Here is a 27,418-nt window from a genome sequence, read left to right on the forward strand (position 1 = left end):
AATAACACTAGCCTGACGGCTAATGCTACCGCTAACCTGGACATCGACGTCACTTCCGTGATTTGGAAAAAGCACGTAAAAGTCCTGGCAGAAAGCGATGCATAAGGATATTGTTATTTTTTCCGAAGTGTTGACAACTTGGTGTTAACTAATAATTGTTATAAACTGGTACTACCAACAAAATATTAGTGCATTCCTGGAACTGGGCGTTGTTACACTACATCCTTATGCATCGCTTTCTGTCAGGACCTTTACGTGCTTTTCCCAAATCACGGAAGTGACGTCGATGTCCAGGTTAGCGGTAGCATTAGCCATCAGGCAAGTGTTATTTAAATAAACTTCTGATGTACTTACAAACTTTCCAATGCCTCGTTTTATGAGTACAGAACCTATTTGTGCTACTGTAGAAGTTTGCTACCATTCTGGGCATTATTAGTGCGGTAATTTACCAGATACAACCTTGGATCCATTAGCGCCTGCACTAAGCCTTATATCTCTAAATAAGCTCTAACTTTAATAATGTTTGACCAAGGGAAAAAAGCTTCTGGGGGGGTGTTTGGCTCGAGGTCATGGTGCAAAGGACCCTAGGTTGATTTTACTCTGAACCATCCCTTTAATCAGAGTGTTTGTCCTATCCAGCCGCGACACGTGACGATTCTATTTTAGAAACGGTTTCTATTTTTCTGCGACGTCGCGCTGGAACAACAAACACAAAGTGTGGCGATGATAATCTCAGGTACTGTTTATGTGCTTTATTTAATGTTAAAAGCGTGAAATGTGACTTTGAATATCGTTTAGTGCTCCAGCTTTGTAGCTGTAAAATCAACAATGAATAATTCACCTCAGATCTTGAAATTAAACAAATGGAAACAAGAACGTTCAAACTGTGAACAAACAAGTGTATTATCTGACAAAGACTGTTTTAGTAACTCAGTAGCCTATGTATTTTTAATAATGTTTAAATGGTGTTATATTTGTCAATTAGATTATGTAGCAAAAAGTCGTCTATTAGACATTGAATAGACGTAAATCTTCAACGTCTGATTACGACTTTTCAACGTTGAAAACAGGTCGATCTTCAACGTCTTGATGGAATATGTAAAAATCTTTACATTTATTTGAGATAATAATGAACATGGTTTGGTAGTTTGTTTTTCTCCATTATTTTAGCATGTATAACAGACTCATCCTGTCTTAGATGATCAGTTGAAAACACATAGTCAAACAGTCCGGCCGAAACTACTTTGTTGAAATCACGTCGTAAACCAGTTCAAGGCGGACCGACTTATTTTCAACCATATTTCAACGTTGAAAAACGGTAATTGTTTACTGGGTACTTATCCATTTTCTAGCGAGTGCCGTCTCGATTACGCTCTGGTGCTGTACACTCGCCGCGAGACTCCGCCCACACGCTGTTCTGATTGGCTGTGGGTTTTAATTGATTTCAACGCATCTCACAGTCGCGTCGCATCTGGTGTGGACAGACAAATTATTTGTCGCTGGAATCTTATCGCATCGCGTCTGGTTCTGACACGGTGTGAGGGTGTGTTCACACTTGGCATGTTTTGGTTGGATTAAAACGAACCCTGGTGCGGACCATAGACATATAAACGAACTAAAAACAGGACATGATGTCCCGAGACATCTTAAGTTCACTGCCATCCGTGTTTTGTGACATCATGTCCTGTTTTTGGTTCGTTTACATGTTATTGGTACGCGTTGCGTTCATAATTCAGTCGAACCACACCAGAGTTCGTTTAAAAGCGTCGTTTACTCAGCGTCTCTGCTCGCTTGTTTGGTCCGGATGGCAGAGTTCACACTTGTTAAAATGAACCGCACTAACAGAGCAATCGCACATGAGTTCGTTTCAAGTTCCCTGCCACCCGAACACTGGTGGTTTGACTCAGAACGCTGTTCGACTCCTTTACACTTTTCATAAGCTCTCTGTGAAATCTCAGCTGGTCAAAACACCATCTTATCTGTACACACATACGAAGAGCTCATTTAGCGAACCTAAATATATATCATTTTCCCAACTACAAGTGTGAACTAAAAGACACTGAAACCAAAATGATTTTCATGATGTACATTTTTTCCAAAACTGTAATAAAATACTGCATGATGAATCAGTCAATAGAGGTCAATAGACCACTCTCTTATTTTGGAGGAGAAAATTTCAGTAAGAGATACAGAAAAATAAATAAATAAATACAGAAATAAATGTATAAATATTTATTATTATTATCAATAATGGACAATGAATGTATGTATAATTTATTCTGTGCCATATACACATTTATTTATTTACACTATTGTTTAAAAGTTTGGGATCAATAAGGTTTTTTGCTGTTGTTGAAAGAAATGAATACTTTTATTCAGCAAGGATGCATTAAATGAATCAAAGTGACAGTAAAGACATTTATTATGTAACAAAATATTCCATTTCAAATAAATGCTGTTCTTTTGAATTTTCTATTCATCAAAGAACCTTGAAAAAAAGGTTTAAAAAATCATTTGAATGGTAGTGTATCATCACTAAATGATAAATTCATTTATTATATTTTACAATTCTAGTTCTCGATATCCGTCATCCTCTATATCTCAAGCCAAATCCAGTCTGTTGGCACGAACGGCAGGTTTACAGTACAGTATCTGTACACTGCTGTGTAATCTCATCACGAACGAGCACCCTGTTGGCAAACGATGTGGAGTGTGAATCTGTTGGTCCAGAAGGGATAATTTATGCTGTAAATAAGGAACGGAGTGTAATATTAAAGGGCTGATTTCCCGTGCTAATTAGCTGATGTTTATTGGTGATGAGCAGAGCGCATGTTTTCCCCACGGAGCGGCGCATTAGCATGTTTGTTGTCAGCCACCTATCAGACGAACTGCACAGAGCCACTCGCTGATCAAACCATCCTGAATTAACTCTGGAATGAAGGAAAAACAGGTTTCCTAAAGACTGACTTCAGTGTGTAACGGAGGAGAGAGAGAGCGCTGGCACTTTCCACAAACAGGACGTCCTATACTCCTAATTCTCTTTTGATTGAACATAAAATAAAGTACTTTTAAACACATCATATTGTTAAATTCATTTTCAATTCATTGTAGTAAACTGTGTAATAATACATTTTTAATCACAAGAAAAATATATCGTTTTGCTGTGTCACACATTTTGAATGCAACCATGTCATTCCAAACAAATCAAGAACAAATAGAATCCAAAAAATGAATCCAAAAAGAACAAATCATTCCATTTTCTTTTTTTATGGAAAATGTAAGTTATCAATAACTACCCAAACTAGCAATTTACTTGGGGTTAATCTGCAACCTAAATCTATCAAAAAGATTTAATATTTTTACGCATTATATTTTTACGCAGATTTATGCATTTAATATTTTTTTAAATAATATAATATAATAATATATAATATAATATAATATAATATAATATAATATAATATAATATAATATAATATAATATAATATAATATAATATAATATAATATAATATAATATAATATAATACCCTATACCCTACAAACTACAAACAGGGACTAGGGTTATAATATGACCTGTTCAAATATGTTAGGCTGTCACTTTTGTGCGATTTTTGAGACATAAGTGTTCATTGAATCGATTGTAAAATCGATTTTCCATGTCTAAAAACATTTCCATTTTAAACGCCAAATATGGGAAAATCCATGGACAACTAACAGGCATTAGGACGAACGTAAAGAGGGCGCTTGAGACGCGCACAACTCAGCAATATTCCTGGTGATTTATTGCCGTGAAGTTTCGTGCACAATGACAAACAGGAGTGCAACATTCTCGAAAAACAATAAGCAGAGTGGACTGCCATAACATCAGTGACAAACATTACTGCAGGATTCAACATGGCTGTGTTTACCATTAGAAATGTCAAACAAATTTCGCCTACGTAGGCGATTGTAGCCCGAATCTGAATCTGTATGCATGAGAATGTCTGAATACCGGCAGAATTCACATTTTTGTGGTAAAAAGAGACACATTATGCAGAAGTATAATTTGCTGTTATGTGTGTGTGTCAGAGCCTGCAGTTGCTGTGTTACGCTCATACGCTGTGGGCGTATCGTGACGAGCTGGACGCGCTCCGAGAGAAGACCGTTAAAATTGATTCCCTAAAACTTGTGTTGGTTGGTCCGATCGATTGTGCAATCGATTTTCGAACGTAAAGTGCCAGCCCTAGTTAGTATTATTGAGCATTTGTTGAAAAAGAAAAAAATGATCCTATTCAGACCATATTTTTTAACTATTGGTGGAAAGTGCCTGCTAGAGAACGAAGAGAAAGGAGCATGAAATGGGAGATGAATGGGTGTGAAAGATGCTCTCAGGGGTGAAGGACAGTGTGTGTTCATACCAGCTGTGGGTCGATCTCAGCGACAGATCTGCTCTGCACAGCGTCCAGCAGCTCCTCTAGTTCACCGAAGGCCAGTTTGCTGAGTTTGAGCTTATCCAGGGCCAAGTGCTCTCCGTGAAAGAGCCTCCTCCAGAGGTTATCCCTCCGGCAGTGACCCATGGCCTGCTCCACGCTGCTCTGGATCTGCCGGCGCGCAGACATCACCTCAGAGTTGAGCAGGGGGAAGAGAGGAGACATGAAGAAGTCGTCGGCGTCTCCCGCCTGTAGGAGGTTCTCCATGTGCTCAGATTCAGGGCTGGCCGCAGGGCTGATGGGAGTGCTGGTCTCCTCCCACAGGTCCAGGTCGGGGTCCCGGGTCCCGAGGCTGCCGGACTCCATCCGGTCCATTCGGCCACTGAGGTCGCCGGGGTCACGGTGGATCTGAGGAAGCTTCTTGAATCGACGCATGTCTGCAGTCAAACGTGGGAACAGCTCTCTTTGACTGGTCATGATGACGTAGAAACGGAGCCTGAAACCATTCAAAATGGAAAAAAGTCGGACTTTAGTGACTTTTTAGTAGACATCCCTGTTTTTTTTTCTAGAGTGCACATTATTTTATAATCTGTAATGAAAACTTTCTCCACCTCTAAAACAACTTTTCTTTTCTGCTGACAGCTCCAAGGCCATGCAGTTGGGGAAGAATATTCATGTAACTGCCTGTCGCCAGTTTATTTCTGTATTAGCACTTTTTCTATTTTGTTTCTTCTGAATTGAATGTTAACAGCAAGACGGAACTAATTATTGGTTCCGCCCAGAGGTTTCCGGCCGGGCGCTTTTGAGCGACGCACGGAGAAAAACTTTACGGCGAAAGAGACTGATTATTCCGCTGTTGTCGTGTTTAAGTGCATAAATTTACAAGAAAATAGACAGAAGAAGATACGGGAGATCTAAAAGGATGTTTAGCACCTCTTTGTGATAAGCAGCAATGAGGTTTGTTAACTGTTTATTTTGCTATAAGGGTGTTTGTGTTAACATATGTTTTCCATGTGCCATTTTTTCTGATGTATAACATTTAAAGTGTCTAACTGTATATGGGTTGGATGATAACACAATATGTTGAGACATGCATATAGCATTATTTTGTTAATTAATTTATTTATTTTCTTCAAACCAGTTCTCACGGGTTGACCAACATTAAAGCCCTGTAAACCAAGACCTCTTGCCTCATGCCTGTCACTGGGGGAGCTACAGTGAGAACTCATCTGCTCTGCATGAGTAGACGAGGAAGACAGTACCATAGAGCCGTGATCCATGGGCAAGAAGGGACATCTATACATCCAAGAGTGTGCATCTGCCCCTGACATTTACACATCTGCAGCATCCACAGAATAATCCAGGTGCCTTACCACGAATCCAGCTGAAGCCAAGAAGCTTAAATATTTTCCACAAGAGACTGTGACATATTTTTGCCTTCATATTCATACGGTATAGTTGCGTGCATGTTTAAGTGTTAACTAAGCTGCAAGTAAGAGACTTGAAATGAAAATGTTCTGCATAATAGACTGAATTTTGCATTTCACAGATATTGATTTGTGTGAAATAGAAGTGAATATTTTCTAAAAACTAATACTAGTGGTAAAAAGTTTATAAATGTGAATAGCTATTGAGAAGTGAATCACTTAGCTTCTTGCCAAATTACATTTAACCCAAAATTAAGTACACCAAGTAACAATGTCAGAGCCTAGTCATACATCTAGCAGAAAGCAGGTTAGTGCAGGGAAAAATATAGAGCAGCAGTGCATAGACATGCAACCACAGGCCACTAAAGGCGCAAGAGCTGATGACCACACTTCCTCACAAGAACCACGAAGGAGCCAAAGAGTCCGAAAATTAACGGAAAAGGGCCAAGAACTGTACAGTGAGCAAATAAGAAGATTTGCTCACCGTTTCACTGTGAGCTATGAGGAGTGGAAGGCTATCGCTAAGGACGCCAAACAAGCCCTAAGTGGACAATGCTCTAACAACCTGCTACATGAATACATCAGCAAAGTAAGCGTAGCCTCAAAGAATCTGAACATTGCTTATGAAGAGTTGAGGCACATAGACAACCCTGATCAGGACACACGTCGCAGAATTGACACCTGTGATGCAGTAACCAGGAAGATCATCCAAAGTGCAAAAGATCGTTTGGAGACAGCAGATAACGGTGGAGGAAATGAAGAACAAGGCCACAGGGCGACATCGTCTATATTCAGGTCTGTAGTCTCAGACAAGAAAAGTGTCAAATCCCAATTCACTAAGTCCTCTCATGCTCAAGGCAGCTCCAGACATTCAAGTCGGATTTCTGCTAGCAGACAAGATGCCGCTGCTGAAGTTGCTGCCAATGAAGCTACTCTAGAAGTACTACTAGAACAAGAGTGTTGCATTGAGGAATTGGAAAAGCTTGAAGCTGAAGCTGCAGAGAGACAAAAGGTGCTAGATGCAAAGCGCAGACAACTGGAGCGACTAGAGACAGTTAAAAAGTTAAAAGCTGCTAAGGCACGTCAGCGAGTGTATGATCAGAGTGAGTGCTCAGATGAAGAAATAAGCAGTCTACTCCATCAAAGTGTCTGTATTAAGGAAAGGGAAGAAGCGAAACATGAAAATAATCTGTTGCAGCACCATTCCTCACCACAAGACTGGGCACACTCAAAGCAAGATGACAGCACAGCAGCTCTTGTTAGAGCACTTGCAGAGTCCATCAGTGCAGGTCGTCTTCCGATACCTGAACCAACCATATTCAGTGGTGACCCACTCAGATTCAATGACTGGAAGGTTTCGTTTCAGACACTCATTGATCGGAAAAACATTCCAACTGAAGAAAAGATATATTATTTGCGAAAGTATGTGGGTGGACCTGCTAAAAAGGCTATAGAGAGCTACTTCCTGCTTGGTTCAGAGTCAGCCTATCATGCAGCATGGAGGATCCTCGAGGAAAGATATGGGAATCCAGTCCTCATAGCCAAAGCCTTCAGAGACAAACTCGAGGGATGGCCCAAGATAAGCTCCAAAAGCAGTATCGAACTTCAAGAATTTGCTGATTTCCTTCGGAGCTGTGAAGCTGCTATGACTCAGATCAGAGGCCTTAATGTACTTAATGACTGCAATGAGAACCAGAAGTTACTTGCAAAACTTCCAGACTGGCTGACCTTGAGATGGAACAGAAAGGTAATAGAAGTCGAGGAAGAAAGTCACACATTCCCAAGCTTCCAGCAGTTTGTAGAGTTTCTCTCACGTGAAGCTAAGATTGCAAATAACCCAATAACATCTTTCCATGCCCTGAAACCTGTTGAAGATAAGCAGATCAAGGTTTTAAAGAACAGAGCTGTAGGAGCTAAAGTACTAGCAACTAACTCAGATGAAAAGGCTTCCTCCACAAGCTGTTTCTTTTGTGAGAAGTCAGGTCACAGTCTACACAAGTGTTGGAAATTTATGGATAAGACCATCTCTGAGCGAATCAAGTTTGTTCAAGGGATGAAGTTGTGCTTTGGCTGTCTGAAGCCGGGCCATCGCTCAAAAGAGTGTGAAAATAGGAAGATCTGCGATACTTGTGAGAAAGGACATCCAACCTGCCTACACGATAATCGCAGCAAAGAAAGAGGAATGTCAACAAGGACTGGTAGGGAAATGGAGCGTGACAAGTCAAGAGAAGGAAACAACAGATCGTTCACAAGAAAAGATGACAAGAACACCACGCGAGGTAACATCTAACAGAGTTATCCAGAACGTTAAAAGCACCCATACATCCTCAGTCATTCCTGTGTGGTTGTCAACTGCAAGTAAGCCAAATCATGAAGTTCTTGTGTACGCTCTCCTCGATACACAGAGTGACACGACCTTCATCCTTGAAGAGACAGCAAAGGTGCTTCACACTAAAGATGAACCAGTCCAGTTAAAGCTCTCCACGATGACTTCAAGAAATACAGTGGTGCCTAGCAGAAAGCTGACTGATCTACAAATAAGAGGATTCTACTCGGATAAGATAATCTCTCTGCCAGTAACTTACTCAAGAGAATTCATCCCTGCAAACAGAGATCATATTCCCACACCAGAGACTGCCAAGTCATGGTCTCACCTTGAGCACATTGCAGATGAAATTGCTCCTCTACAGAGCTGTGATGTCGGTCTACTAATTGGCTACAACTGTCCTCAAGCTCTTGTACCAAGACAAGTGGTTGCTGGAGAAGAAAGTGAGCCCTTTGCTCAGAGAACAGACCTGGGTTGGAGTATAGTTGGTTATGGCAACCCATGTCTTGACTTTGGAGATGCTTTTGGAACAAGTCACCATGTCATTGTGAAGCAAGTGATATCAGTTCTTCCAAATCTCCCAAGCGAAGTGCACTATGTCTGTAGAGCGCAGATCAAGGAACTAATCCTTCCAACAGACGTCATCAAGGTGTTGGAATCTGATTTTGTAGAAAGGGCTTCGGAAGATGAACACCTTTCTCAAGAGGATCTTCAGTTCATGTCAATTATGGAAAGTGGCATCAGACTTAAGGAAGACGGTCACTATGAAATGCCACTTCCCTTCAAGAAAGGAAGACCAAACTTACCAGATAACAAGATATGTGGCATCCACCGTCTCAGATGTCTGGAGAAAAAGTTAAAGGGAAATGAGCAGTACTACAAAGACTATAAGGCCTTCATGGATGAGACAATAGCTCGTGGAGATGCCGAGCTTGTCCCTGAAGAAGATGTCAGCAAGACTCCAGCGTGGTACATTCCCCACCATGGGGTGTATCATCCCCAAAAGCCTGGTAAGATCCGTGTCGTTTTCGACTGCTCCGTAAGGTTTCAAGGGACATCCCTGAATGACCATCTCCTGACTGGCCCAGAGTTAACGAACACCTTGGTGGGAGTTTTGTGTCGGTTCAGAAAGGGTCGTGTGGCAATTATGTGTGACATAGAACGTATGTTCCACCAGTTCCATGTTAAGAAAGAGGACCAAGATTATCTCAGATTCTTGTGGTGGAAGGATGGAGATCTTAAAGCCCAGCCCTCCATTTATCGAATGAAAGTCCACTTGTTCGGTGCAGCTTCATCACCTGGATGTGCTAACTATGGCCTGAAGCATCTTGCCGCTCAAGGACAAGAACGCTTTAGAGAAGAGACCATCAGGTTCATCCAGAAGAACTTCTACGTCGATGATGGATTGACAAGCGTAGAATCTGAAGACCAAGCAATCCAATTAGTGAAGGAAGCAAGAGAGCTTTGTCGCACAGGCAAACTTCGATTGCACAAGTTCATCTCCAACAGCAAAGAAGTCTTAGCCACAATTCCTGAGGAAGAGTGTGCTAAAGCTGTCAAGGATTTGACCATGATGTTGGGAGAACCACTGATGGAAAGAGCACTGGGGGTACAGTGGTGTGTGACTTCTGATGAGCTGCAGTTCAGAGTGGTTGTCAAAGAAAATCCACTTACACGCAGAGGGGTCCTATCCACAGTTGCCTCTGTGTATGACCCACTTGGATTTGTGGCACCCTTCATCCTGGTAGGAAAGCAGATCCTGCAGCAGATGTGTCGTGATAAGCTCAGTTGGGATGATCCTTTGTCTGATGACCTTCGACCCCTGTGGGAGTCTTGGGTGCAAGATCGAAAAAACTTGGCTGAGGTGAGAGTCCAAAGATGCTATCTGCCATCAGGCTTCAAGGTCCAGCATTATGAGCTCCACCACTTCTCTGACGCCAGCGTGTCAGGCTATGGAGAGTGCTCGTATCTAAGAGCAGTCAGTACATCAGGTGAGGTCCACTGCTCCTTAGTCATGGGAAAGTCAAGAGTTGCCCCTACTAAAGTCATGACTATACCAAGACTCGAGCTGTCAGCAGCAGTGGTAGCAGTCCGGACCAGTGACATGCTTAAGAAAGAACTAGAAATAGACTGCCAACAAGAATTTTTCTGGACTGATTCAAAGGTTGTACTTGGGTACATCAGTAATGAAGCCAGAAGATTTCATGTTTTTGTAGCAAATAGAGTTGAGCGCATCAAACTAAGTACAGAGGCCGGACAATGGAGATATGTAGCTTCAGAAGACAACCCAGCTGACCACGCCTCAAGGGGTGCCACGGCAAAACAACTCAAAGATTCTAACTGGTTCACAGGTCCAGACTTTCTTTGGCAGAAAGAGTTACCAACTGGAGTTGTCATGGTGGGAGAGATCGAGAGCAGTGACCCAGAGGTCAAGAAAGCTCAGGTTCATGACACTCAGGCAAAAGAAGCAAAAACACTTATCGAGCGTTTACACAAGTTCTCAGACTGGGCAAGATTGGTGAAAGCTGTTGCCAGACTCAAGCGCCGTGCTAAGGAAATCAAAGGTCTCAAGCCAAAGTCCTGTGAGGCCTCGAGCTTGGAGGAAAGGAAAGAGGCGGAGCTGACCATAATCAAGATGGTGCAGGAAGCAACTTTCTCTCAAGAAATTCAACGCCTTAGACATCATAAGGAGACAAAGCTCAAAGACAAAGCCAACCAGCTGCACAAACTATGTCCGTTCCTAGATGATCAAGGTGTAATCAGAGTAGGAGGCCGCTTAGCTCATGCTGCCCTACATCCACACGTGAGGCATCCAGCAATCCTTCCTAGAGACAGTCATGTTTCTGTATTGCTCGTCAAGCACTATCATGAAAGAGTGTACCATCAAGGTCGAGGAATGACTATTAATGAACTCCGAGCCAATGGCATATGGATCTTGGGTTGCAGCAAGCTTGTTTCATCCCATATTCACAAGTGCACAAGTTGCAGAAAGTTCCGAAGATGCACAGAGCAACAAAGGATGGCAGACCTTCCAGAAGAGCGGATGGAAACAACTGCTCCATTCACTTACTGTGGAATGGACTGCTTCGGACCGTTTCATATTAAGGAAGGAAGAAAGGAGCTAAAGCGTTATGGGCTGTTACTCACCTGCATGTGTTCTAGAGGAGTTCACATTGAAGCACTTGATGACTTGACCTCAGATGCCTTTATCAATGCTCTGCGTTCATTCATCGCCATTCGTGGATCAGTAAGGCAGATAAGGTGTGATCAAGGGACAAACTTTGTTGGAGCAAGGCGTGAGTTCATTGAAGCATTGAAACAGATGGATCAAGAGGAGCTCAAAGATTTGGGGTGCGAGTTCGTCATGAACACCCCGGCCTCAAGTCATATGGGTGGGGTCTGGGAAAGACAGATCCGCACTATCAGAAGTGTCCTGGCGTCCATTCTACAACAGTCATCCAGACAACTTGACTCCTCTTCCCTACGAACATTTCTATATGAGGCCATGGCGGTTGTGAATAGCAGACCTCTAACCACTGATCATCTGAACGATTCTACTAGTCCAGAGCCCTTGACACCAAACCACATCTTGACCATGAAATCCACAATCATTCTCCCTCCTCCTGGAAAGTTTGTCAAGGAGGATCTCTACCTCCGCAAAAGATGGCGCAGAGTTCAACTCTTAACCAACAACTTTTGGGTACGATGGAAAAAGGAGTACCTCTTAAATCTCCAACACAGACAGAAGTGGACCAAAAATCGCAGAAATGCAAAGGTCGGTGACATTGTTCTGTTACAAGATGCTGCTACACCACGAAACCAAAGGAAGCTAGCAAGAGTCATCGAGGTGTATCCTGGAAGCGATGAAAGAGTGAGGAGACTCAAGTTACTCATCAGTGACTCCTCCCTGGATGGAAGAGGAAAGCGTACATCCAAACCTGTTTACCTGGAGAGACCCATTCAGAAAACAGTTACATTGGTAGAAGCAGACTGATAGTTCTATTATACACTAAAACACAGTTTATTAGTTGTTTATTAGGATAGAGCTTAGTTTAGTTTATTAGGATAGAATTCATTTTAATTTATTCATGCAATATGTTTGTCTCCAAGTTTAAGAAATCACTTGTGATTTGGTGGGAGTGTAACTGCCTGTCGCCAGTTTATTTCTGTATTAGCACTTTTTCTATTTTGTTTCTTCTGAATTGAATGTTAACAGCAAGACGGAACTAATTATTGGTTCCGCCCAGAGGTTTCCGGCCGGGCGCTTTTGAGCGACGCACGGAGAAAAACTTTACGGCGAAAGAGACTGATTATTCCGCTGTTGTCGTGCTTAAGTGCATAAATTTACAAGAAAATAGACAGAAGAAGATACGGGAGATCTAAAAGGATGTTTAGCACCTCTTTGTGATAAGCAGCAATGAGGTTTGTTAACTGTTTATTTTGCTATAAGGGTGTTTGTGTTAACATATGTTTTCCATGTGCCATTTTTTCTGATGTATAACATTTAAAGTGTCTAACTGTATATGGGTTGGATGATAACACAATATGTTGAGACATGCATATAGCATTATTTTGTTAATTAATTTATTTATTTTCTTCAAACCAGTTCTCACGGGTTGACCAACATTAAAGCCCTGTAAACCAAGACCTCTTGCCTCATGCCTGTCACTGGGGGAGCTACAATTCACATTATTTATTATTAATAATTATAATCTAGAATAAATGAATTAATATGATCTAGAATATTTTTAATAATAATAGTATTTATTATTTTATTTATTACTAATTATTAGTATTGATATATATGAATATTATTCATTAATATTAATTATTATTATTACTACCATCTGTAGTGTTATAGATACAATTTATAATATTACTATTTATAATTATCCCATAATAATAATAATAATATTGACTAATAATTAATATATATACAAATTATTTTAATGCTTATTATTATAATCGTTATTATTAATAATAATACATAATATTATTACTATTTATTGTAATATTAAAGATACTATTTATAATATTACATATATTTATTATTAATAATATTACTATAATATTTGTTTATATAATAATATACTATACTATACTAATTTGTTATTATTTATATTTATTTGTAGATAACATTTATGATAATTATTTATAATATTGTATTATTGTTTACTATAAAATAATAATATTATTATTTATATCAATGTTATGGATAATACAATTTTAAACATATTATTTATTTATAATATAATATAACAAATATGGGTGGAAATGGATAAACTCCACCAAAAAGTCCCAGCCTATGTTATTTAGCTCTGATTATTCTGTTTCCTACAGAAGTTAAATGTGTTGCAAATGTTGTTTCATGTTGTCCTCATCTGCAGTGTTATTGCATGAACTGCTGCACGGAGTTCTCCACCTAAGTAGTGTTGAACACAGTATTCCTGTCATGTGTCCTGCTGAACACACCTGAGCAGGTGTCTCTCTCCTTCAGACTGCTCCTCGAACGGGGCGGCATTATGACACACCAGCAGCGACACATCGAAGTCATCATGGTGTCGTAATCCCTCCAGGTCTTTAAATGAGCCAGAGCTTAAAGAGAACCACATTATTATTAGAATATACAAGTATAAATTATAACATCCCCTGCTGCAATAAGTCAGAACAATTCACAAAGTACAAAGTATAATATTGATTGCATTGGGATATGTGAATATAGGGTGAAGGGTTGTTTGGTGCAAAATGTAAAAGTTTGGTTGGTGTTAAAAATGATGGTATGTTTGTTATCTTGCTATGAATATATAATTATATTCATATAATGAATATATATATATATAATATATATATATATATATATATATATACACAGTGCTATGCATAAGTTTAGACACCCATGCTAAAGTTGACTAAAAAGAGGAATAAAAAATCATCTTTTGGAAATTGAACTTAATGCCTTAATTTAAAAAATTAGGAAAAATCCAACCTTTAAGGACACCAATTTTCTTTGTGAATGAATAATGTATCGTAAATAAATAAATGTTCTTCCTTAAAATACAGGGTGCATAAGTTTGGACACCCCTATGTTAAATTCCCATAGAGGCAGGCAGATTTTTATTTTTAAGTATTTATTTTTATTTATTTTTTAGGATACTATGCATCCTGATAAAGTTCCCTTGGCCTTTGGAATTAAAATAGCCCCACATCATCACATAGCCTTCACCATACCTAGAGATTGGCATGGTTTTATTTCAGTTAGCCTAATAGCTAGTTTGATTTGCATTGAGAGATGATCTTATGGAAAGTACCCCATGCCAAACTCTAGGTATGGTGAAGGCTATGTGATGATGTGGGGCTATTTTAATTCCAAAGGCCAAGGGAACTTTATCAGGATGCATAGTATCCTAAAAAAATAAAAAAACTTAAAAATAAAAATCTGCCTGCCTCTATGTGAATTTAACATAGGGGTGTCCAAACTTATGCACCCTGTATTTTAAGGAAGAACATTTATTTATTTACGATACATTATTCATTCACAAAGAAAATTGGTGTCCTTAAAGGTTGGATTTTTCCTAATTTTTTAAATTAAGGCATTAAGTTCAATTTCCAAAAGATGATTTTTTATTCCTCTTTTTAGTCAACTTTAGTATGGGTGTCTAAACTTATGCATAGCACTGTATATACACACACACACACACACACACACACACACACACACACACACACACACACACACACACACACACACACACACACACACACACACACACACACACACACACACACACACACACACACACACACACACACACACACACACACACACACACACACACACACACACACACACAGGGACTATTTAGAGTTATATAAGTGGTGGGAAAAATAATAAGCTTCTGCTTCATCCCGCTCCTTTTCGAACATATTGAAATTATTGTTAAAATACTTTATAGATATTTTTTTCGGTATGTGGCAACATACTTATTGTATTTTTATTTGTATCTTTTTGTTGTTCGAAATAAATAAATAAAATAAAGAAATACCTGTTCCACAGAGCGACCAGAGCATACTCATGCAGATCTGCGCTTGGCGCCCCCTTTTTGTTATCAGTTGTAACTGCAGCTTTAGACATGCGCAAGGGCTTCATCCCGTAAGTTCCAGCGTGATCAGTGATGTAATTATACAGCTGATGTGCGGTGATCATCCCCGTTGATATGGAGAAACTCCCTAGTACACATAAAAAACATTATGCATGAATATGCCAGACTGTGTGCTTTAGCTGACTCTTATGAGCTTATGCACTCACCCTGGAAGACGTGGTTGCGTCCAAATTTGGGTATGTCCGGGTGATGGGCGATGAAGTCCTCCAGAAAGCTTGTGAGCTGGTATCCCTGACGGAGGGTCATGTGACAACCCACGAGGTACTGATGCACCACACGCAGGTGGAAGTCGTAGCTGAACGAGTGAACGTGCATCAAATCCCGGACCTTATCGCACTCCTCGGTGAACAGCATGGACAGCTGGGAGCAAAAACACACATGCATGCAGTTACTCACACTGGTGCAGGATCTCAACACAACCCAAGAGAAACCGTCTGGATCAAAGGCATCCAATTCCCCAGAGGAAGACCGCAAGCAGTAGCAGAAACATCATCCCATAACCTCTAAATCCTGATAGCGGTACTAACTCAAAACCTACTGACTTAAAAGAGCTTCTCCTACAGACGCTCAAATGAAACCAGCCTCAAAACCAAAGGCCAACATCAAAAGAAGATAAACATGAAGAGAAATTAAACCTTGCTTAGGACCATTGATCAGACATTCAATCCAAGTTTTATTATTACCAATTAGATTCTCATTACTTTAATATGATGATTTATTTTTAATCAGCATAAAGTAAAACACAACAAGACTACTGTTATGTATAATTACTTAACAAATATGTATCTTTTTGTTTCATGTTACAGTAACAAAATGCCCAAAATCCTATAAATAAATATGTTGTGAATGGCTGTGACAGTGTCATACAAATTACTTCTCATGTTGTTCCTGGTTAAGACAGCGTAACTATCATAAAAATGAAGGCCCAATGCACAAAATCTTAATGGCCCTTGATTTGAGGGTGAAATTGGAATTAGACATGTTCTTGATACGCTTCATGAAAGTCACTCAAGCGCACATGAAACCTGACATTACACGTCTAAAACTTGACTTGTGAGGAGTAAAACCCACCCACCTGACGCCAAACCTGTATAAGAGTCTTTTTAAAATACTCTGATATAATCAACATAATTGTATCCTATTTAATTAGATCTCACATCAAAGCCGTGCTAACAAAAGCATTAGTGGCAAATGCAAATGATTTGAGAGGGAGAGAGCGGGAGTAATTACAGTACAATGGGAGCAGAGAGGGTGAGGAAGGCGACGGCGACGGCTAAACCTTATTACCACTGTCGCTTTCATCCTGACCATTACCCTGGAACAAATGCAAATTGGTCTCATCAAATCAAAGAGTTGAGGATTTAAAAAAAAAAAAAAAAATTCATTTTGTGCTGTCATGGCCGCTCCATTTGCAGAATGCAGCTCACGCAATTGCACGTGAATCGTTTTCACGTCAACATTTTGAAATCCGCCAGTGGCCCATTTGATGGAAAGTTCTGCACAGGCTGAGGAAAGATAACATCATTTGTCCATTTTGCTCTGTCATGTGAGGGTGCGTAAAACTGCTTTTGGAAACACGGCGCGTGGAAACAGCTCAGTTTGCTATGATTGCACTGGTTGTGTTTGCATAAACACTCTTAAAGCAAAATCACACTCCAGACCCCGAGTCATGCGTTAACCAAATGCTTACATTCAGAAAAATAAGGCCGTTTTCAAGACTATTTCCTAATGCACTGAACACTATGATGTTTTCCCAGATGCCAGAAGGCACACAGGTCAAGTTCTGTAGTGTTTCACCAGAGACGAGGATAAGTAGGGGATTGAACAAATTGCTTGAACAAATATGAATGAATAAAATCATATGCTGAATGGGGCAGCTGTAGTCCTGCCCTACAGGTACAACAGCCGATATCTGTTTGATGGAGCCATCGCTACACTTAATAAAGCTGCTGAATGACTTATGGTGCAAAAAGCCAATCCTCTGTTTGTTTACTCTTGAACATTTGCATTAGCTGGACGAGCCTGAAAACGTTCTTGAGTGATTTGAGCTTAGAATACCACTATTGTCAGATGTTATTCCTCATTTGGAGTATATTGCTTGAACAGAATTTTGACAAGCACTTTTGGAGATTTTAGTGTCTCTCCTTTCAGGCAATTAAAGCTGTACTTCCATGGTTGGAAACATCTGCTCGAGGCGTTACGGAAATGACCGTTGAGTGAACTTGCCTTAAAGGGACTTCGGCATCGCTTAGAGAGTTTGAGGTGTTCTACTTTCTTACTTTCACCGTTTATACTGTAATATGTGTCGTTTTACTCATTTCTGACAACATGGTAACCTCACCAAATCAATAACAAGTCCTAAAAGGTCCATAAAGTCAACATAAAAATGTGCACTTTTTAATGAATGTATCTTGTCTCATTGTGTGCACAATTCATTGGTATTCCATACAAAAAAATGATATCTTTAATCAAAATGCAATAATTGGTAACACTTATTTTACAGGTGACACAGTTACACGTTACATGTACTTACTCTTTCAATAACAGTATTTGACTAATTCATTTTGATTAGTAAATTAACCTTAACCAAACCATAACCCCATAGTAAGTATATGTAGCTTAATTAATATTACTCAGCATTTATTTATGATTACAGTGTAACAATGTTACCTTCAAATAAAGTGTAACCCAATAATTAGCTGCATCTCTTCTTTTCAGCCAATATAATGAATTAAAGGTGCTCTAAGCGACGTTGGGTGACGTCACTTCTTGTTGACGTTCAAAGTATTGTCAAACAAAACGGAGGCTAGCTTGACCCTCCCTCCTCCTCATCCCATCCCCTCCCCCTCCCTTCCGTGCTTCCTGAAACAGGCTTTCCGATGTAAATTCGGGACTTCACGCGTTCCTTCTCCTTGTCCCTCTTCTTTGCTATTTGTTCATCGGAACGTCGTCTCTTTGGTCGTGTGTCGGTCATATCAAAATTCAAGAGAATGTAATTCTAACGTTAGTTGTTGTTTTTGTCTAGGACATCTCTCCTCTAGCTAACTTCCCTCTTCATGCTTCTCTCTCCTCCACTCCCAACACCCCCCTTCATGTGCACGCGCACTAACTCCCCAACCCCCACCCCCAAATCATTATTGTCGGTGATTGGCTGGAACACTGTTTGTTATGTTTCGTGGTCCAGGCTGGGCCAGTTTGTTTTTGTTGCCGTTTGTGCCTACAGACATCGCGTTGTTTTACAGTGTGTTCAGGCGATAGGCAGCTAGCGGATGGTGAGGAGATGTTTGCTGTATGTGACAAAAAAAACATTCGGCCTAAAAAACATGTGACATCGCTTAGAGCACCTTTAATCTTCCATTTCAAACCCACTGGACTCCATTCCACTTTTCAAAATCCAGTCAATTCCCACATTTGTGTTTAGATCCTTTACACTCAGAAATACACCCGATTTTGGAAGTAAAATAGATTGTGTACAGCATTTATGTTGACTTTATATCTTGTGTTTCTTAGCTAGCACTACACAGATCTTATGTCAGGCACATTAAGAATAAGCGGAAGCCGCTAAGGCAAAGTGGAAACGCTCCACTTATGATTTTCTCATTTTGAAACAGTTGTGAAAAATCACAGTATATCATATGTTGATTGATAAAGAACAGCCTCCGAATTACTGTTGATGGAGACATAAAGGAGACAAGCAGATCCAAATTAACATGCAACAAGAGCAGAAGAAAATCAGGGATAATCATTGAGCAAAGGAAAGAGATCATTGGCCTACGAGAGCTGCAAGAAGAGTGACCCCGTGACCTCCCAGAAGATGCCACATTCATGAGCATCTGCATTTAAATACAGCAAAGAGACACAACCACATGTGCAGCTGAAGAAGAACCCCAAGATTTATCACTGAAGAACACAGACAAACACAGGGAAAGGAACCATCTGATTTTCAATGAACGGGCAAGACTGTAAGGGGAGGAGCCAGGCACTACATGGGGGAGGAGTCTGAGGGAAAGACTGAAGCCTGATTGGTTGAAGACGAGCCCGCCCCGAGGATGTAGAGACATACCGCAGAGTCAGAGACCGTGGGCGCCTCGGGGAACGGCTTGCTAGGAGGTTTGTTGAGAAGTGAGCCCTGATGGAAAGAAAGAGTGAGATGGGACTAGACACACACACACACACACACAATGTGCAGAACAGTGAGACACACACACACACACACACACACACACACACACACACACACACACACACACACACACACAAACACAAAAGATAACACACACAAACAGAGACAGATGAGAAACATGCCACACAGAGAGGTTAGAAGTCAATTTACACAAAAATGAACATGCACAAGCTGACTGTCACACGCTAATGAATGAGGGTGTGATACAGGAAGTGACACGGAGATGATCAATAATGATGAGGCATGAGCTGTGTGCGGTCCTTTATAGATGAGAAGCAGGTGTGACCTTTCACTTTTTAACTAAATATCCACTGCTTATGGCTCATGCTCATATATTATCTCGTTCGGTACGTAGATATTATTAATTACTTCAAAAATTCAGCGGTGATTCACAATCAGTATTCCAAATTCTATTGTTACATTTTTTTTTACATGATCTATTCCCAGTGTTCCCAATTCCTGCAACAAATGTCATAGAAAGTTATTGTTGTCCATTTCCACCTCAAAATCAACTTCATCTGGAGGTACAGTGGCTGGAAGAGTATTAGTAACAGTAAAAGTATACATTAAAATAAATATTAATAATGAATTTATAATGTAATATGCCAAGAAGAATTATAATAATCATAATAATATCCAGTATATAAATGTTGCTATGTATGGTCATGATCAGAAAGCAGTGCCATTTGTGTGTCACTGACGTACAACTGAATAGAGTCACATGGGGAACACTTTTCAATCAGATTCAATTTGTTAACATTAGTTAATGTATTAAGTATCAAGAACTAATAATGAACAATGCTTGAACAGCATTTACTAATACAGGTAAAGGTAAATGTAAAAAAAAAAAAAAAAAAAAAAAATTAAACTTATTGTTAAGTGATACCATCACAAAATGGTACAGTACAGTATGTACAGTATAAGGAAGAACTCTCACAATAAAAAATGCATTACCTTTGCAAATTATTTACATTGGAATATTAGCCAATTTGCAAGTCTATTCAAAATTAAAACATCATGCATTATTTTTTTTTGTACTCTATACATTTACAATATAACAGGGTTGGCATAAAATATGGTTTGAAAAAGAAATATAGTATGAATATACAAGTTCATGATAGTTTGTACGTTTTAAAGTCCCCCTGTAGTCAATAATTTTATCACTTAAAACTCATCATTGTTCACCAAAATGACATATTTAAATGTTTTTTTTTTCTTAAAATAGCTTGAATGTAACTCGACACCCTTGCCTCATTTAGTATACGCGTTCTATGAATATGCAAATGAGCCCCGCCTCCACTCACTCACTCAGCTCCTGATTGGTCACAAGGTAGTTTGTGACGTCAGTCTTTGGTTCACTGCAGTTTTAAGGAGAAAATACTCAGCAATGGTGTTGACTTATGAATTTACACGTGGCTTGTCTTAAAGTATATTAAAGGGGTCATATAATGGTACATGCACTTTTACAAGTTGATTGCACTGAAATGTCTGTTGGCAGTGCCTGTACACAACCATCCTATCATGATAAAAATCCATCCAGTGGTTTTGTTTTAATCTCCTTATATGTTTGACCCTCTCTGAAATCAAGCCGTTCGATATTGTGACGTCATAAGATCGTACGCCCCTCCCGCTATTGTGATTGACAGCTGTGTTGCAACACAAGACCCGCCCTGAGTGAGCTGTGACAGCCGTCATAGTAGTCCGCCATTGTGGATATGCTGGAGCAGAATGGCGTCTAAGCGATTGTGGTGTTCTGTTCTTAGATGAAATAAGGAACACAGCAGTAATTTGGATGTTCCTAAATCCGAGCCGTTGAAGAGTTTTGTTTTTGTAGCAATATGCCCAAAGGATTGACGCGGGGATTCCCTCACGGGGATTCCCCACGATCATCCGTGCTTTCATGTTTGCGCGAATCATTTCACACCAGACAGCTTTACAAACGAGAAAAAAACGGATCGGTACCAACGTGTTCCTGCTGAACCTCCAGAAGATGTGAGTGTAATGTTTTATTAAACTTTATATTAGTATTTATAATAATCTATGCGAAATTTGCAAACCTTGCTGCAGGCTTCACAATGAATGCATCTAAAGTTTACACTCAGGGTACATTACGGCATGTTTTCTATGTACGACCTTCTCAATATAATTCATAATCCCACGTTTATAATGAACAACGCGTGGTTATTGTGTTAGAAACGGTGTACGCACAGAACAGAGGGGCGGGGTGAGCAAAGCTCATTATCATTTAAAGACACGTGCACTGAAACGGCGTGCTGAAAACAGCTGTTTTTGACCAGGTAAAATTAGTGTTTTCTTACAATACTAATGAGAATTTTTAATTAAAGTATATCACAAACTTTTAATTTAGACCCTAAAGAATCATATTAGCTTGTACAAAAATGGCATTATATGACCCCTTTAAAAACACCACATAGACACATAAACAATATTAAAACCTTGATTTTCACCACAGGGGGGGACTTTAAGACTGGCTTAATAGTTTAAAAATTGAGGGAAATTTTTAGTTGATCACTGAGAGAAAGCATTTTCAAAAGATGTTGCACTAATGTCTATGGCCGTAAAAGCCCTGGTAATGTGTGTCTAAGATAGGAGAACATGACTTCATGAAAGTTCGGCAGTGACCTTTTTAAATGCACTTTATTATTAAAAGAACAATTTTCTAGAACAAATGGCACCGTTTCCTGACCTTTAAATATGGTTGTAACAAGTCAAGACTTCAAAAATGATTTGCTGATTTTCACAGTGAATTTGATGAAGAATGTCCTCTCTATCCTTCAACAATAAGTGGATATATTTGGTTCTCCACGAACAAAAACAAGTATTAACATAGCGGAATAATTAACAACTCAACCTGACTTTTCATTCCTTATGAAAAATAATAACACTGTTTACCCACCAAATTGGCAGATGGGAATTTTTGCTGACACAATCGAAAGCTATGGATTCTAATAGAACAAATATAAGTTGATGAATTTTCATTACTGATTCCTTGTGACTTTTATTCCTGTTGGCCTTCAAGCTCAGTTTGAAGAAGCTGCGCTCACAAACAACCAAACACACACACTAATGACTTAATCGCTGGATATGAGCAGCTGTGATTGGAGACACCTTATGGGCTTCTGGCGCTCAGAAGAAATCAGAGCCTCCTGCTGAGAAACATCTGGAGACTTACAAATATTTACACTTAATTACTTCTCATTTAGAGCCAACCTGGACCCACTACACATTAAACACGCCATCAGAGACAAATAGACAGATATTTGACCAGTGAATCCTGCTAACAAAGGAGAAGATTGCTACTTAAATATCTATAGACATTACAGGAAGGCACATACAACAGACACACAACATATACAATGTGAACTCTTAAACACTTCATTTACTCTCGCTCTTTCTCTACATGCATAGTCATGATGCCGTTACCTGAGAATTAACCGTCTGACCCATGGGAATCCTTGAGCACTCTAATGCAAACTGCTTCACGCAGAAATAACAGCCCTGAAACAGAGTCAGAATGAGATTATGTTACTAGCAGAACAGTTATGCATCATCACTGCTTTGTTCAGCATATCCAAGAGCTGTCTGTACAACAGAGAAATTCTTAAGGCCAAAATAAATCAAATTTGATGCTTAATTCAACCAAGTCATGATTCACCTGTGCACATTTTCCCCAATGAACAAAAAATCCCATTTATCTCTTTCCTATAATCACCAGTCATTTAGAAACACTTTTCACCAACCAATCAATTCTTGATTCTTGTTGTTTCATGCTGACTTTGATGTTCACGAATGCTCACTTCACCTTACTTTATTCTAACTTTGTAATATTATCAATTGTCATAGATTTTATTATTACTATTTCTAACACTTAAGTTCTTTTTCTGACTGTTGACACCGGACACAAGTAGTAGTAGTACAACTACAACTAATAGGGTTTGGAATTAGTTAAAATTTCTGACCATAATATGAACCTTAGCTATAAAGTATGAACCTTATAATTGCAAAAAAAAATGTGATTATTATTTTTGTTGCTGTTATTATTATGACAATTAATAATAAAAAATAAATAAATGCTAATAATAACAATAATATTAATAATACTTACTATTATTATTATTGTAAGGTTCATACTTATGGTCAAACTACATATTACAAACTTCAGCAAACAGGCAAAGGAAATGCAAATCTGCAAACAAACAAACAAACAAACAAACAACAAAGAAAATAAAAATAAACCCACTTCCAGCACACTTTATGGACTTAATCTTGTGTTTTTGCCACTGACTCTTGCATAAATAATCTACTAGTGTTCACATGAACATTTCTATGAACGATTCACGTTTTTCTCGTGGGTAAACCGAGCTTTCAATCAGAATTCATGATCAGTTATTCACACAGAACTGAATAAAATCATTATAATGGTTAAAAAATTGCACTAATCGCTTATGCGAGCACACCAGCTATGACAACCCTAATATATAAAATAAATTACTTTGAAATTTTATTTAAACAGATATTAGAAATGAGAAGGACTGAAGATCAAATGATGACGTGCTGTATCCTTGCTGTTGATTCTGTGTGTTCAAATATTAATAACCACAAATAGCGTGAGAGCGAGACAGAGTCCATTAAACATCTCTCTCCTCACCGTCCGTGGAGACTTTCACAGCGTTCTAGTGAAAGCCCAGCGTATGCTCTCGGCTGATGTGCTAAGAGGGCGAATCTATCCCTGATCTGCACAGAAGGCCGAGAGACACAGACGGATGAAGGTCTTACTTGAAAAGCCAGTTCCATCAGTACGATGCCTCCCGGCAGCGCTCTCTGCAGGTGATATGACGTCGAGCTCGATGCACTGCTCTGCTGAGAGGGGCAGACGGGACACAATCACTCTTTGTGTGCGTGTAAGTGTGTGTACAGGTTTGGCTACATTGTGAGAGCCAAATGTTCTCACTTATATAGTGAAATATTATGATGACCAACTAGTGAGTAAATTGTACTGCTCCTCACTAGTTAAAAAAGGCTTATAAATCAGCCAGAACATGTTTTTATTTAAATCTAATGCTTTTCACATGTTTCTGTGATGGTTTAGGGGTAGGGGTTGGGTTAGGCCATAGAAAATATCATTAACCTGACATAAAATCAATGGGAGTCTATGCCATGACCTCACTAATATAGTACCTGTCAATTTTTTGTTTCATGTTTTTGGAAGAAGTCTCTTCTGCTCACCAAGGCTGCATTTATTTAATTATAAATACAGTAAAAACTGCAAAATTGTGAAATATTATCACAATTAAAAATAGCTGTTTTCTGTGAATATATTGTAAAATGTAATTTATTCCCGTGATCAAAGCTGAATTTTCAGCATCATTACTCCAGTCTTCAGTGTCACATGATCCTTCAGATGATTTGCTGCTCAATAATAATTTCTTATTATTATCAATGTTGAAAACAGTTTTTGCTGTTTGCTGCACAAGGACTGTGTTAATGCAAAAAGTGCCAAGTGTGTGTGTGTGTGTGAATTGTGATACACACAGATGAAACCTGTGAAGCGTGACTGAATGGTTGAATGTGGATGAGTAGATAATGGTTGTGTACCTTCGGGCTGTCTTCACTCTTCTGCTTATTATATGAGAAAGATGAGAAGGAAGATCTGCCCTCAGTGGATAAAGAACTCAACATGGCGGCTCGAGCTCGAGCGATGCTGCAGAGAGAGAGAGAGAGAGAGAGAGAGAGAGAGAGAGAGAGAGAGAGAGAGTGTAGAGAGAGAGAGAGAGAGAGAGAGAGAGAGAGAGAGAGAGAGAGAGAGAGAGAGAGAGAGAGAGAGAGAGAGAGAGAGAGAGAGTCAGAGCTGACCCCGTCAGTAATGCGGCCCTCATGCTGGAGGTCAGACTGAATCACACGCTCCTGCTGCTTAATACAGTGTGTCGACCATTAGCACCTCACACACTTTACAGAGAATTCAGCAAAGTGCACTTATTGTTGAACATATTGTTGCCAGGTGACTTCATACCATGTTTGATATCACAGTTTGGATGGATGCGTTCTGTGCAGGTTATGCTTTGTGACAAAAACTGAAGTAAGAAATTGTATTGAATAACACTTTCCCTTTTTATACTCAAGCTTATGACAGAAATGTATAGTTCAAAACAACTGGCTTGAATTCCAGAAACAGTCGTTGTTATTGGGAAATCATAATTACAACATCAGGCGTGTTCAAATCACTCTGGTCAGAGCAAGACGGCTCAGGGCAGTTTCCCACTCGTAATTACTAGGGATGCACGATATATCGGCCACTATATCGGTATCAGCCGATACATGTTCATTTTTAATGTTATCATTATCGGACAAATAAAAAATGTGGCCGATATATTAAAGCCGATAAATAATGGATTATTTCCTTCAGCTGAGACTCTTCAGATGCGCACTGTTCAACATGATGGTTTTGAATTGCTTGAAATATGATTGGAATCACTGAAAAAAAAAGGAAAATATGGTAAAGTGCAGCGCAAGTCTGTCATATCGGCTACATAAAATTATGGGAACATCATTATAATTGTGTGATTGGGACATGGATTTTAATGGTGAGACTTTTGTTTATATGAAATTATATAAAAATTTGGGTTTAGATTTATCGGCTTTCAAATATAAAGATTTATCGGTTATCCGTATCAGACATAATTTTCATATCGGTGCATGCCTAGTATTTACGACTTTATGGTGGCATTCATGTGCATTCAACTCGAAAATGCAATCTTTCCAGCATGACTCGTATGCACCATTACGGTCAAACCGTGTGTGTTTTGTTTTGGTTGTGGGAGATGGTGTTTCCTGCGGGACACAGACCTGCGAGCGGGCGACTGCGGCCGGACCTGCACCAGGATGAAGCCCATGCTCTGCAGATACTGCACATACTGCTGGAGGAACGTGCTGGAGATCTCCTGCAGCCACGGCTCCTCCTTCAGGCGGCTCGGAAGCATGTCTGCAGAATCCGTGCTGTAGCTGCGATCCCTCCCGGATGCCGTGGAGTCACTGGAGCGATGCCGCTTCTGTAACCAGAGAACGGGAGAGAACCTGATATCACTACAGAGAGAGAGATCCTACTACCCATGTAGTCTCACATAGCCAGACTTTTGACTATCAGCATAAAGTCTGGTCGATATTGAGCCAAAAACACATCCGCTTTAGGCCCAGATATACTCACGACGAAGTTCTTTTCGTTCTTCACTTAAGGGTAAAAAGAAATTTGAAATACCTGAGCAGCGTATACTGTTAGCGAACATCTAAATGCCACTCATGCTGCATTTAGGTGAATATGTAAATATGTGCAGCGCTTTCCTCTCAATAACAAACTAAACACACAACAATGACAGCATTGAGAAAACATGGATGTGTTTGCACGAGCTCTGCAGTTCGGGACTCTCGGGAACGCCATGTCACATCTATCTATATAGAACTTTATAACAACGGATTGCTTCAAAGCAAGCAGCTTTACAGTGTTAAACATGAATATCAGTATGTTGTTTTCAATTAGAGTTGTTTTCAGTATCAGTGTCTCTTTCAATTAGAATTACAACTTCAGTTTCTACTCCAAAGCAGCTCTCCAGTGTGTGTTCACATTCACGTCTGACCTCGACGGGCTGAACAGAAGAAATGAACCGGAGAAGATTTAAGGGTCACACTACACTTTTCATTCCATTGACTTCCATTCATACGCATGCGAATGTGTCAGACAACAAACGCAAGCTCATGCGAAAAGTTTCGCATTTTGCTGCATTCCAGAGTTCAAGTTTGGTGAACTCTGAGCTGTGAATTTGCATCACGTGAAGATGTATGACCAATAGAAGATCGATACGTGACAGCGTGACTTCTTGGCTGAATTAATAGAATGAT

The 27,418-nt window shown here is 39.6% G+C and overlaps 1 protein-coding gene across 11 annotated transcripts in view; it reads right to left on the reverse strand.

The window, feature by feature from the left end:
• Positions 1-27,418, reverse strand: part of szt2 (SZT2 subunit of KICSTOR complex) — a 134,492-nt gene that overhangs the window by 7,804 nt on the left and 99,270 nt on the right. For 8 of the 11 annotated variants that reach the window (XM_081379762.1, XM_081379764.1, XM_081379759.1 and 5 more), the window contains 8 exons: positions 26,372-26,574; positions 25,124-25,229; positions 24,305-24,388; positions 22,952-23,026; positions 15,471-15,684; positions 15,208-15,391; positions 13,637-13,759; positions 4,400-4,907 (listed from right to left, as the gene is read on the reverse strand). In XM_081379762.1, the coding sequence (XP_081235888.1) occupies positions 4,400-4,907; positions 13,637-13,759; positions 15,208-15,391; positions 15,471-15,684; positions 22,952-23,026; positions 24,305-24,388; positions 25,124-25,229; positions 26,372-26,574 (1,497 nt within the window). The remainder of the gene's footprint in view (positions 1-4,399; positions 4,908-13,636; positions 13,760-15,207; positions 15,392-15,470; positions 15,685-22,951; positions 23,027-24,304; positions 24,389-25,123; positions 25,230-26,371; positions 26,575-27,418) is intronic. The other 3 variants (XM_081379760.1, XM_081379758.1, XM_081379766.1) reach the window with 1 other exon arrangement.

The sequence above is a fragment of the Scardinius erythrophthalmus genome (assembly GCF_964197995.2).
Source record: "Scardinius erythrophthalmus genome assembly, chromosome: 12".
In the NCBI taxonomy this organism is placed as follows: domain Eukaryota; kingdom Metazoa; phylum Chordata; class Actinopteri; order Cypriniformes; family Leuciscidae; genus Scardinius; species Scardinius erythrophthalmus.